This window comes from Nerophis ophidion, linkage group LG01 (assembly GCF_033978795.1).
Source record: "Nerophis ophidion isolate RoL-2023_Sa linkage group LG01, RoL_Noph_v1.0, whole genome shotgun sequence".
NCBI lineage: Eukaryota > Metazoa > Chordata > Actinopteri > Syngnathiformes > Syngnathidae > Nerophis > Nerophis ophidion.
In genome coordinates, this window is record NC_084611.1 from 39,825,075 (window position 1) to 39,839,983 (window position 14,909).

General features: G+C 39.8%; 1 protein-coding gene across 2 annotated transcripts in view; it reads right to left on the bottom strand.

The window, feature by feature from the left end:
- The window catches only part of LOC133554206 (neurogenic locus notch homolog protein 1-like), a 129,042-nt gene that overhangs the window by 61,500 nt on the left and 52,633 nt on the right, over positions 1–14,909 (bottom strand). For both annotated transcript variants that reach the window (XM_061902680.1, XM_061902675.1), the window contains 5 exons: positions 14,452–14,574; positions 14,125–14,358; positions 7,468–7,623; positions 7,081–7,266; positions 4,202–4,315 (listed from right to left, as the gene is read on the bottom strand). In XM_061902680.1, the coding sequence (XP_061758664.1) occupies positions 4,202–4,315; positions 7,081–7,266; positions 7,468–7,623; positions 14,125–14,358; positions 14,452–14,574 (813 nt within the window). The remainder of the gene's footprint in view (positions 1–4,201; positions 4,316–7,080; positions 7,267–7,467; positions 7,624–14,124; positions 14,359–14,451; positions 14,575–14,909) is intronic.

Sequence of the window (14,909 nt, forward strand, 5' to 3'; positions counted from 1 at the left end):
GACTTATGTGTGAAATTATTAACACATTACTGTAAAGTATGAAATAATATTATTTATCTCATTCGCGGAAGAGACGAAGAAAATGTCAGCAATCGTCACACACACGTCAGCAATCGTCACACACACGTCAACCAATAAGAATTTGGCGGGAATGGGTCATGGCAGAAGTGCATTGTGGGTCATGAAATGCTAACTGCTATATGCTATATGGTACTGCCTTAGCTATTAAAATGGATCATTTCATCGTTGGCGGTAACTTATAAAAACTGAGAAGGGCTGAACAAAAATGGCACCGAAAAGGAAATCTTGTACTGCCGATTACTAGCTGGACGTAGTGAGATATGCAGCAGAAAACAAAAAGAGGAAGCGGCGCATGTCTCTGGAGTTGGCAGAGTTGTTTAGAAGCGACATCGAGGAAGAAAATTTCATCGGATTTAACGATTAGGAGTGACAGATTGTTTGGTAAACGTATAGCATGTTCTATATGTTATAGTTATTTGAATGACTCTTACCATAATATGCTACGTTAACATACCAGGCACCTTCTCAGTTGGTTATTTATGCGTCATATAACGTACACTTATTCAGCCTGTTGTTCACTATTCTTTATTTATTTTAAATTGCCTTTCAAATGTCTATTCTTCGTGTTGAGTTTTATCAAATACATTTCCCCCAAAAATGCGACTAATACTCCAGTGCGAAGTATATAGGTTTTTTTCCTTCTTTATTATGCATTTTCGGCCGGTGCGACGTATACTCCGGAGTGACTTTTAATCTGAAAAATACGGTAAATTTCTCCAGAGTGGTGTATAAAGAGAGTACGGCCAACCCCGTTTCAGGCGATCTCCTCAATGATTGGTCAAAAAGCACTCACGTGACTAAAGGGCGCCATAACTGCTACTAACTTTGAGCTGATGCAATGTATTTGTGGCGCTCCCTCGTTAGTTTTTCGACGTGTACAAATGCCCTGTTGTACAACATGGGGCCGTTCCTGTCACACGTGGCGAGGTCGGTTTGTTCTCCCGGAATGCAGAACGGACGGTTCCGGACAACAGCGTGAGGTAGGAGATTATTTACTTCTCATAAATCATAAACGTACCAAAAAGACAGAACAAACAAAAGAAAGCGAGCAATGTGAATAAATAGCTCTCTGATTAGTGCTCAACAGCAGGTGAACATGCCGAGCACTAATAAGAGGCAGGTAAAACCAATTAGCACCCATGGTATCCAAAACAAACACCCAAAGGGCACAAAACAGGAACTAAGGGAGTCCAAAACTATCCAAACATAACTGAACAAAACATGATCTGGACCACGGATCATGACAGTTCCACCTAACAACAATTGTTGAAAGCTTTTACATTGCTTTCCCCACAACCCGGAAAGAAAAGTAAGGGAAGTGACGATTCTCAAACACTGGAGAGCCACCAATTACAGCGTCTTGTGCCAGCTAAACACACGACACGTCTGTTTAGTTCAGGAAAACACACAGATGTTAGTATAAATAACAGAAAAAATTAACAAATTAAACAGATGGTTTGACAAAAACAGACTCTTTGATGCTCATTAAAACTGAAAAAATACTATTCAGTAACAGTAAAAGAGAAATTCAAACACAAATAGATGGAGTAGTCATTAAATGAGTAAAATAAACCAAATTTTGGGGGTAGTAATCTGAGAAAATTAACTGAAAACCTTATTAAAAAATATACAGCAAAGTATAATGAATTAAAAAAAAAATCACTTCATATTCTCTACTGCTCGCCAGTGTTACCTTATCTGAGCTACTTTGCAGAAATATGGATAAATAAGTACAAAAGTACACTTATTCACTAAGCATGATACAAAAAAGAAAGATCAGTTAGAATAGTACACAATTAGTGATGCATACATTCATCCATCCATTTTCTACCGCTTGTTCCCTTTGAGGTTGCGGGTGGCCCTGGTGCCTATCTCAGCTACAATCGGGCGGAAGGCGGGGTACACCCTGGACAAGTCGCCACCTCATCGCAGGTGATGCATATAGTGATTACAAATACACTGGAGGCAGCCACCACAGTTGACATACTTCATACAAGTCATAATTTCTCCATGATTGTTGGTCCAAAGCTAATGAAGATTTTGGCAAAATGAGGGTAATAAGTTATTTTTTTCGTGTTTATTGCGCCGTCACGAAACACTGCATAGTGCATAAAATACGCCAGCAAAATGTTACTTTGACAAAATAAAAGCATGTTTTATTGTAAAATAATGAGCTGGAATATGTTAAAAACTATATACGGGCATTAGGGGTGTGGGGAAAAATCGATCCGAATTTGAATTGCGATTCTCATGTTGTGCCATTCAGAATCAATTCTAATTTTTTGAAAAATCGATTTTTACCCCCAATTTTTTTTTTTTTTTATAATCCAACAAAACAATACACAGCAATACTATAACAATGCAATCCAATTACAAAACCAAACCTGACCCAGCAACACTCAGAACTGCAATCAACAGAGCAATTGAGACAAGACACAAACACGACACAGAACAAACCAAAAGTAGTGAAACAAAAATGAATATTATCAACAACAGTATCAATGTTAGTTATAATTTCAGCATAGCAGTGATTAAGAATCCCTCATTGACATCATCATTAGACATTTATAAAAAAAAAAAAAAGAACAATAGTGTCACAGTGGCTTACACTTGCATCACATCTCATAAGCTTGACAACACACTGTGTCCAATGTTTTCACAAAGATAAAATAAGTCATATTTTTGGTTTGTTTAATAGTTAAAACAAATTTATATTATTGCAATCAGTTGATAAAACATTGTCCTTTACAATTATAAAAGCGTTTTAAAAAAATCTACTACTCTGCTTGCATGTCAGCAGACTGGGGTAGATCCTGCTGAAATCCTGTGTATTGAATGATAACAGAATCGTTTTGAATCGGAAAAATATCGTTTTTTAATCGAGAATCGCGTTGAATCGAAAAAATCGATACATAATCGAATCGCGACCCCAAGAATCGATATCGAATCGAATCGTGGGACACCCAAAGATTCGCAGCCCTAATGGGCATATTAAATAGGTTTATATCGTCAGAAAAACTAACGTCAAAACGACAGCAATTACATGCACTCGGGCACAGCCGCACACGTCCGTGGTAGCAGTCATGGCGCCTGTTGTTTAGTTGGCCATACTCTTTATACACCATTCTGGATCCCCCTTCCCCACACCCCAGACTGCAGAAATGACAAATTTCAATGGCTCTCAGTGGGGTTTCCATGGCTATTGCGTGTACAGAAATGAAAAGAGGGGACCCTCTCAACTGTGAGAAATTTCCATTTCAAGCACGGCAGTTAAGAACCCCCCCCACCCACAAAACCCTCCTTTACTCCCTTCCTGCTTCTGCATTAACGGTCCATGCGTCTCATTCCACCACTATGCCACAATCATACCCCCCCAAATACTTTCACTGCCACCACTTCCTCACAAATACTAAGAGTGTTCTTAGGCATCCATTGCCTCTTTCTATCTTTACGTCCCTCTTCTTTCCCGTTCCTCCCCACCCAGGCTGCCTTTGATCGTTTCCGCAAAATTAAAGAAAAAGCAATTTCCAGCTCAGTGAATGTGTTTGCTGAAACATTCAATGCACTTTTTTTCGCTTTCTTTTTGTGTGTATTCCAGATTCAGTAGCGGCATTCCTTCACCAAACAAAAAAACAGCACGTCTTGTACAAATAGTGATACTCAAGAGGAATTTGTGCACCAAAACAACCAGTGAGCTGGAACAAATGACTATGTCAACACACAAAATACCAGTACCGTGTGACTGTATCAACTTTCCCTTGTACCCTAGTCACAATTAAGTCTAACAGTCACCCACATAACTTTGTTAAAGGATAAAACAAACTCGTAGAAAAAGTTGAAACTTCCACAAGCCTTTCCCCCATAGATTTTTCTTCTTCTCTTCCTTCGTTGCTTCTTTAGTTCAGGACTAGCAGGGCCTGTGTAAGCCTGCCTCAGGGCTTGGGATTAGCGCCCGTCCACGGAGCTGTTTGTGTCTGCGCCAGTGTGTTTGTGTTTTAGAGGGAGGAGGGGGGAGGAGAAAAAAAAAAAAAAGAGTGCGAGTGATCGACCTCTGCCCCCCCTGGCCCAGCGCCCCCCTCACCAATCCCTCCTCACTTCGACGGCTCTACGGCGGCCTCACCTGTGGGGCACTGGCAGTGGAAGGCGTTGATCTTGTCGATACACTTGCCACTGTTCAGGCAGGGGCTGTGGGCGCACTCATCCGTATCGATCTTGCAGAACTCCCCCTCATAGCCTGGTCAATTATCAAGGGAAGTGTGTGTTGGTTAGACCAGAAAATGCGTTTTCACACCTCTGTTATTAACTGATGCGCTGGACTTTAACACAAGCTCTACACATGGGACCAGAGCTTCTACAAACCCTGTTTCCATATAAGTTGGGAAATTGTGTTGGATGTAAATATAGACGGAATACATCCATCCATCCATCTACTTCTGCTTATCCAAGGTCGGGTCGCGGGGGCAACAGCCTAAGCAGGGAAACCCAGACTTCCCTCTACCCAGGCACTTCGTCTAGCTCTTCCCGTGGAATCCCGAGGCGTTCCCAGGCCAGCCGGGAGACATAGTCTTCCCAACGTGTCCTGGGTCTTACCCGTGGCCTCCTACCGGTTGGATGTGCCCTAAACACCTCCCTAGGGAGGCGTTCGGGTGGCATCCTGACCAGATGCCCGAACCACCTCATCTGGCTCCTCTCGATGTGGAGGAGCAGCGGCTTTACATTGAGTTCCTCCCGGATGGCAGAGCTTCTCACCCTATTTCTAAGGGAGAGCCCCGCCACACGGCGGAGGAAACTCATTTCGACCGCTTGTACCCGTGATCTTATCCTTTCGGTCATGACCATAGGTGAGGATGGGAACGTAGATCGACCGGTAAATTGAGAGCTTTGCCTTCCGGCTCAGCTCCTTCTTCACCACAACGGATCGGTACAACGTCCGCATTACTGAAGACGCCGCACCGATCCGCCTGTCGATCTCACGATCCACTCTTCCCTCACTCGTGAACAAGACTCCTAGGTACTTGAACTCCTCCACTTGGGGCAGGGTCTCCTCCCCAACCCGGAGATGGCATTCCACCCTTTTCCGGGCGAGAACCATGGGCTCGGACTTGGAGGTGCTGATTCTCATTCCGGTCGCTTCACACTCGGCTGCGAACCGATCCAGTGAGAGCTGAAGATCCCGGTCAGATGAAGCCATCAGGACCACATCATAGACAAAAATCAGAGACCTAATCCTGCGGTCACAAAACCGGAACCCCTCAACGCCTAGACGGAATACAATGATTTGCAAATCCTTTTCAACCCATATTTAATTGAATGCACTACAAAGAAAAGATATTTGATGTTCAAACTCATAAACTTTTTTTTTTTTGCAAATAATGATTAACTTAGAATTTCATGGCTGCAACACATACCAAAGTAGTTGGGAAAGGGCGTATTCACCACTGTGTTACATCACCTTTTCTTTTAACCACACTCAATTAACGTTTGGGAACTGAGGAAACTAATTGTTGAAGCTTTGAAAGTGGACTTCTTTCCCATTCTTGTTTTATGTAGAGCTTCAGTCGTTCAACAGTCGGGGGTCTCCGCTGTCGTATTTTACGCTTCATAATGCGCCATACATTTTCTATGGGAGACATGTCTGGACTGCAGGCGGGCCAGGAAAGTACCCGCACTCTTTTTTTACAAAGCCATGGTGTTGTAACATGTGCTGAATGTGGCTTGGCATTGTCTTGCTGAAATAAGCAGGGGCGTCCATGAAAAAGACGGCGCTTAGATGGCAGCATTTGTTGTTCAAAAACCTGTATGTACCTTTCAGCATTGATGGTGCCTTCACAGATGTGTAAGTTACTCATGCCTTGGACACTAGTGCACCCCCATACCATCACAGATGCTGGCTTTTAAACTTTGCGTCGATAACAGTCTGGATGGTTCGCTTCCCCGTTGGTCCAGATGACACGATGTTGAATATTTCCCCAAACATTTTTAAATGTGGACTCGTCAAAGCACAGAACAATTTTCCACTTTGCATCAGTCCATCTTAGATGATCTAGGGGCCCAGAAAAGCCCGCGGCGTTTCTGGATGTTGTTGATAAATGGCTTTCGCTTTGCATAGTAGAGCTTTAACTTCCACTTACAGATGTAGCGACGAACTGTATTTCTTGACAGTTGTTTTCTGAAGTGTTTCTGAGCCCATGTGGTGATATCCTTTAGAGATTGATGTCGGTTTTTGATACAGAGCCGTCTGAGGGATCAAAGGTCACGGTCATTCAATGTTGGTTTCTGGCCATGCCGCTTATGTGGAATGATTTCTCCAAATTCCCTGAACCTTTTGATGATATTATGGACCGTAGATGCACTTTCAGAAACGTTGTTCTTAAACTGTTTGACTAATTGCTCACGCAGTTGTGGACAAAGGGGTGTACATCGCTCCACCCTTTCCTGTGAAAGACTGAGCATTTTTTAGGAAGTTGTTTTTACACCCAATCATGGCACCCACCTGTTCCCAATTAGCCTGCACACCTGTGGGATTTTCCACATTAGTGTTTGATGAACATTCCTCAACTTTATCAGTATTTATTGCCACCTTTCCCAAATTCTTTGTCACATGTTGCTGGCATTAAATTCTAAAGTTAATAATTATTTGCAAAAAAAAAAAAAGTTGATCAGTTTGTACATCAAATATGTTGTCTTTGTAGCATATTCAACTTAACATGGGTTGAAAATGATTTGCAAATCATTGTATTCTGTTTATATTTACATCTAACACAATTTCCCAACTCATATGGAAACAGGGTTTGTATTTAGCAGTCCAAAGTCTTCTTGTTTTATCAATATATTGATTAAATAAGCTACAGGGACAACAGAATCAGGATAAATCATCCATAATATCTGGGATATATTATATTTGAGTATGCGCTATGGCGCATACTCAAATATAATACTTGGACACAGACATTTTTGTCTGTGTCCAAGTTTGGAAGTTGAACTTCCACCAACACAAACCTGGCATGCAGATGCAGTGGAAGTCGCCAATTTGGTCCAGGCAAGTGGCCTCGTTCATGCACGGGTTGGACATGCACTCGTTGATGTCCAGCTCGCAGCGCGGCCCCACGTATCCCCGCTGGCACTTACACTGGAACGAGCCCTTGGTGTTTATGCACTTTCCGGCATGCTCACAAGGGTTGGGACCTGTTCCAAACAGGATTACGTTTAACTTTTTGTACAAGTGCAATTCCATGCTACATAACGTGTTACGCTATTGTAATCATAATAAAAACATCATCGTAGTAAACTGGCATAGTTTGACAAGGCAAATTACTGTACTTAATTGAATTTCTGTTTTTGGTGCCAATTCATTGAGAGATCGGTGGGTTTGGTTGGCGTTCTTACCCAGCGAGCACTCGTCAACATCTTGATCACAGGAGACCCCCAAGTAGCCCGGAGGGCAGGTGCAGACGTGATTCCCACTGACGGGGTTGGTGTCACAGTTGGAGCCCTTCTGACAAGGGTTGCTGATGCAGGCGTCATCCAGCTGGCACAGCAGACCTGCAGCCGAATACAGACTCAATTAAACCAAAAGGCCAAAACTTGTAAGTCCACTTTATTCAGTAGATATATTGTGACTCATTAAGTCAGTGTTCACCTTCATTTTGTGTTCAAGCGCCTCCCCCCGTTATGCAAAATTTGTTATGTTAATGTTGATTCGCTAACAGTAATATGTCTCCCTAGGGCAGTGGTTCTCAAACCTTTTTCACAAACTGCTTGGGGTGTAAAAAAACTAAATTAATTGCGATTCTTATTTGTACCAATTCATAATTGATTAAACAGTGGTTCTCAATCTTTTTTCAGTGATGTACCCCCTGTGAACATTTTTTTAATTCAATTACCCCCTAATCAGAGCAAAGCATTTTTGTTTGAAAAAAAGAGATAAAGAAGTAAAATACAGAACTATGTCATCAGTTTCTGATTTATTAAATTGTGTAACAGTGAAAAATATTGCTCATTTGTAGTGGTCTTTCTTGAACTATTTGGAAAAAAAAGACATAAAAAGAACTAAAAACTTGTTGAAAAATAAACAAGTGATTCAATTATAAATAAAGATTTCTACACATAGAAGTAATCATTAACTTAAAGTACCCTCTTTGGGGATTGTAATAGTGATCCATCTGGATTCATGAACTTAATTCTAAATATTTCTTCACAAAAAAGAAATCTTTAACATCATTATTTATGGAACATGTCCAACACAAATCTAGCTGTCAACACTGAATATTGCATTGTTGCATTTCTTTTCACAGTTTATGAACTTACGTTCATATTTTGAAGTATTATTCAATAAACATATTTATAAAGGTTTTTATAATTGTTGCTATTTTTAGAATATTTAAAAAAAATCTCACGTACCCCGTAGCACACCCTCAAGTACCCCCATTTGAGAACCACTGGATTAAAAAAAAAAAAAAAAATCCATATCTTCTGTACAGATATGTACAGATCTGGACAGATTTACAAAAGAGTGTTGGAAACTTCTCGTTTCCTTATTTGTATTTGACTTTATTAATTTTATTTAACAAAAACAGTTTTCATTTCAGTAATATAGAAATTGATTAGAGCTGTTTATGTACCGTATTTTTCAGACTATAAGTCGCAGTTTTTTTCATAGTTTGGCCATGGGTGCGACTTATACTCGGGAGCGACTTATGTTATTTGTATTTGACTTTATTAATTTTATTAAACAGAAAAAGTTTTCAGGGCAGCACGGTGGAAGAGGGGTTAGTGCATCTGCCTCACAATACGAAGGTCCTGAGTAGTCGGGGTTCAATCCTGGGGTCGGGATCTTTCTGTGTGGAATTTGCATGTTCTCCCCTTGACTGCGTGGGTTCCCTCCGGGTACTCCGGCTTCCTCCCACCTCCAAAGACGTGCACCTGGGGATAGGTTGATTGGCCCTAGTGTGTGATGTGAGTGTGAATGTTGTCTGTCTAGTTGTGTTGGCCCTGCGATGAGGTGGCGACTTGTTCAGGGTGTACGACGCCTTCCGCTTGATTGTAGCTGAGATAGGCACCAGCGCCCCCCGCCACCCAAAAGGGAATAAGGGGTAGGAAATGGATGGATGGAAAAATAGTTTTCATTTAAGTAATATAGAAATTGATCAGACCTGTTTATGTACCGTATTTTTCGGACTATAAGTCGCAGTTTTTTTCATAGTTTGGCCAGGGGTGCGACTTATACTGAGGAGGGACTTATGTGTGAAATTATTAACACATTCCCGTAAAATATCAAATAATATTATTTAGCTCATTCACGTAAGAGACTAGACGTATAGGATTTCATGGGATTTATCGATTAGTAGTGACAGATTGTTTGGTAAACGTATAGCATGTTCTATATGTTATAGTTATTTGAATGACTCTTACCATAATATGTTACGTTAACATACCAGGCACCTTCTCAGTTGGTTATTTATGCGTCATATAATGTACACTTATTCAGCCTGTTGTTCACTATTCTTTATTAATTTTAAATTGCCTTTCAAATGTCTAATCTTGGTGTTGGGTTTTATCAAATAAATTTCCCCCAAAAATGCGACTTATACTCCAGTCCGACATATATATGTTTTTTTCCTTCTTTATTATGCATTTTCGGCAGGTGCGACTTATACTCCGGAGCGACTTATACTCTGAAAAATACGGTATTTTATTGAGAATTGCAGTTAATCATACAACTGGCATCCAATGTTATTAAAAAAGTATAGATTTTGAATCAACAATCGTTTTGAATCAAGAAACGTTTTGAATCGAATCGATTCAGAATCTAATCGTTACCCCAACAACCAAACTGAATCGTACCACTTCAGAAAAAACTTGGCTCTCCAAGTACCACCATAATGACCAACATTAAAATACAGCAGCGTAGTAGGCCTAAGTGTTTATTAAAAACAAGCACATTTTTTATGTTGTGTATTTATTGTTTTAGGCCTATGTGACTACACAATTTGAACAGTAGCACTGTGTTTAAATGTGGGAAAATAAAACACTGTACTTTCATCAAGTGATTCTTTAGCATACCCCTAGAAACCACTCTTAGTAAACGTAGCATAGTTTGAATATCACAGCCCGCGAGCATGTTAACTGACACCAAATGTGAGAAAAATCTGTCATCTCCCTCACTTGTTAGTAGGCATTTGAATCTTACAACTAACGATTCAATCCGATTCAGATTTTTGGGGTGATGATTTTATTCAGAAATTATTCTCGAATCATATCAAATCACCATTTTCAAAACAGTTTACAGGTTACAGCATTTGTCTTGGCTATGAAAAATACACCCTGTGAATTAGCGGAGAAATACCCTAAAAACATATTTTTATTTCTTGAAATTTGGGGTTTTATTCAGATCATAATATGTTGTGAGTTGGCTCTAAAACGACTATTTTCAGCATCCTTACGTGTTAGCTGTACTTTTAAAAGAAAAGGCCCGCAGACACTTGCCTTTAAAGTTGCTGCTTTTCATGACATCATGAAGGAAAAACCTTCCATCCATCCATTTTCTACCGCTTATTCCCTTTGGGGTCGCTGGTGCCTAGCTCAGCTACAATTGGGCGGAAGGCGGAGTACACCCTGGACAAGTCGCCACCTCATCGCAGGGCCAACACAGATAGACAAACAACATTCACACTCACATTCGCACACTAGGGACCATTTAGTGTTGCCAATCAACCTATCCCCAGGTCCATGTCTTTCCTCATGGACACAATAACTCTGACATGCCCCTAGCTAGATGAGCTCGCTCCATGTTTACCCGCAAGACTTTATAAAGCATAGTGTTGTAAAAAAAGCAGGCTTCGTTACACATCAAACATTTTTTTGCCTATCAGTCTGTTACAGATGCGAGAGCTGTAAGTTTGATAATTTTGTTTTTCTTTAGTAAATGGGATAAACTAGCACAATGTCATTGTTCAAATATGAGCAGAATCTTAGCATGTAGCTGTGCTGACATAGTTTAGCTTAGGCCTGGGCAATTATTTTGACTTGGGGGCCACATTCAGAGGAAAAAATGTGTCTGAGGGCTGGTATATCTATTTTTAGGGACACTAATACAAATATTCACAATAATGTCTAAGTTAAAATATTTTAATTTTAATTTTATTTGAGTATATTTATTATTTTAAATCTGTCCTCTCTAATTAATTTCCTACCGCTTGTTACTCTCAGCGTCTCCTAGCCGCTCAGGCAAATCATATTGTATAAAAATTAATTTTCCCATTGATAATGTGATATCATTGCGTTCAGAATATATATATATATATATATATATATATATATATATATATATATATATATATATATATATATATATATATATATATATATATATATACAGGACTGTCTCAGAAAATTAGAATATTGTGATAAAGTCCTTTATTTTCTGTAATGCAATTAAAAACATGAAAATGTCATACATTCTGGATTCATTACACATCAACTGAAATATTGCAAGCCTTTTATTATTTTAATATTGCTGATTATGGCATACAGCTTAAGAAAACTCAAAAATCCTATCTCCAAAAATTAGAATATTTCCTCAGACCAAGTAAAAAAAAAAAGATTTATAACAGCAAAACAAAATCAAACATTTGAAAATGTCAATTAAAATTAATGCACTCAGTACTTGGTTGGGAATCCTTTTGCACGGATTACTGCATCAATGCGGCGTGCCATGGAGGCAATCGGCCTGTGGCATTGCTGAGGTGTTATGGATACCCAGGATGTTTCAATAGCGGCCTTTAGCTCATTTGCATTGTTGGGCCTGGTGTCTTTCAGCTTTTTCTTCACAATAACCCACAAATTCTCTATAAAGTTCAGGTCAGGGGAGTTGGCAGGCCAATAGAGGAGAGTAATGCCATGGTCAGTACACCAGTTACTGGTGGTTTTGGCACTGTGGACAGGTGCCAGATCATGCTGGAATATTAAATCATCATCTCCATAGAGCTTTACAACAGATACAGCTTCAATATCCGTATTCCCATGGTCAAGCCACTCCTGAAGTCTAGACAACGGAAGTTCCCTCAGTCAGCAATGGTTTGGGGAGCCATGTCAGCTGCTGGTTTTGGTCCACTGTGTTTCATCAAGTCCAGAGTCAATGCAGCTGTGTACATGCTTCCATCTGTTGTAAAGCTCTATGGAGATGATGATTTAATTTTCCAGCATGATCTGGCACCTGCTCACAGTGCCAAAAACCAGCAGTAACTGGTGTACTGACCATGGCATTACTGTCCTCCATTGGCCTGCCAACTCTCCTGACCTAAACCCCATAAAGAATTTGTGGGGTATTGTGAAGAACAAGCTGAAAGACACCAGACCCAATAATGCAAATGAGCTGAAGGCCACTACTGAAGCATCCTGGGCTTCCATAACACCTCAGCAATGACACAGGCCGATTGCCTCCATGCCACGGCGTATTGATGCAATAATCTGTGCAAAAGGATTCCCAACCAAGTACTGAGTGCATTAATTGACATTTTCAAATGTTTGATTTTGTTTTGCTGTTATAAATCTTTTTTTTTTGCTTGGTCTGAGGAAATATTATAATTTTTTTAGATAGGATTTTTGAGTTTTCTTAAGCTGTGTGCCATAATCATCAATATTACAATAATAAAAGGCTTGCAATATTTCAGTTGATGTGTAATGAATCCAGAATGTATGGCATTTTCATGTTTTAGTTGCATTACGGAAAATGAAGGACTTCATCACAATATTCTAATTTTCTGAGACAGTCCTGTATATATATATATATATATATATATATATATATATATATATATATATATATATATATATATATATATATATATATATACAATATTCTAATTTTCTGAGACAGTCCTGTGTCCTGTATATATATATATATATATATATATATATATATATATATATATATATACAGGACTGTCTCAGAAAATTAGAATATTGTGATATTGCACATCATAATGATATATATATATATATATATATATATAGATATATATATATAGGACTGTCTCAGAAAATTAGAATATTGTGATATATATATATATATATATATATATATATATATATATACATATATATATATATATATATATATATATATACACACAGTCGAGCTCACTGTAGTTTATCCTTTATACATTGCTCGATACCGGGGGAGAGCGGAAAAACACAGATGCTATTTCATCCCTACAAGTCTGTTTTGAAGGTTTCCCTGCTCTTCAGGGGATTTTACTATATATTTTATTCTAAAATCCCCTGTTTCGCAGGTTTCCTTGCCCTTCAGGGAATTTTATTATGTATGCATCCATTTTCTACCGCTTATCCCTTTCGGGGTAGCGGGGGGTGCTGTAGCCTGTGTTATTATAAAATCACCTGAAGAGCAGGGAAACCTGCGAAACAGGCTTGTAGGGATGAAATAGCCTCTGTGTTATTTCCTGACCTGATATATATTTTACAGCCCGGCCCCCGGCTACACTTTTTTAACCCATTGCAGCCCCCGAGTAAAAAGTTTGGGGACCCCTTGTTTAAGACTTACGGTCATTAGAAAACATCATTGCACATCATAATGGCAGCTACACTTTCCCTCTTAAAGATCTAAAAAAGATATTTGGGAATGTCCGGCAGGCCAGATTGAAAAGCTTAATGTGGCCCCCGGGTCTTGATTTGCCCAGGTCTTGCTTAGCTGATGTCTCTAACATTTGTGCCCTGTCCAACTCCTTAATGTTACTTTGTTGTTAGTGATTGATGATCTGAACAAGTGCAGAATTACTTTGTATTTGTAAAAATACGAACACACCTCATTAGCATTAAACTACAGACACACAAAATGGCGTGTTCGCAGTAGGGCTTACTAAAAGCACTTTTAAACTGCTCCAACATCAAGACTAGATTTTGGCCCAAAACACTTTTGTGGGACCTCTAACACTAATTTAAAATTGTTGGAAAATAGTATAACATGGGACATTAACAAGTGCTAACAAGCAATGGTAACAAGAAATAGCCAACACAAATCCAAACCTGTGCGGCCATGAGGACATTCGCAGACGAACGAGGCAACGCGGTCGTGGCAGGTGGAGCCGTGGTGGCAGGCGGCGCTGGCACAGTCGTCAATGTTCTCGCTGCAGTCGTCCCCCGTCCACCCGTTCACGCACACGCACTGGAAGCTGCCATAAGTGTTATGGCATGTGCCACCATTTTGGCAGGCATTGGGCATCAGCTGGCACTCATCCACGTCCTCTGTGCAGAGCTGACCTGGAGAGGTTTGAATAAGTACAGTTGTGATACAGGCAAATCCATAGTTGAAAAGTCCGTGTTTGCAAATACAAGAGTTTTGAAAACCCTCACCTGTGAATTCGGGTCTACACTGGCAGTTGTAGGTGTTGACTCCGTCCACACAGGTCCCTTCATTCTGGCAGTCGTGGCCTGGACAGTCATCAATGTTCTGGTTGCAGGTTTTTCCGGTAAAGCCTGCCAAGAAAATGTTGAGTAATGTTAATATTGATGCGCTGGATAGACACTTCAAACTGTCAGTTATTCTTCCCTCCCGATGTGGCAAATAACAGTTAACAGGAGAAAGAATGAAACTATGGTTAACTGTCTTTTCTCTCCATCTGTGCTTTTGAGGTTTGTGGCAACTTCACCGGTTAGTAACAGTCAAGTAATAACATTGGAAATGCTTGGATTCTAGATCAAAAAAAGGACAAACAGAGAGCATTAATCCGCCAAATAAAATCCATCCGTTGTCATTTCTCTCATAATGATTGTGAACAATCGGCAAAATTCCAAAGAAAGTACCGTTCCCC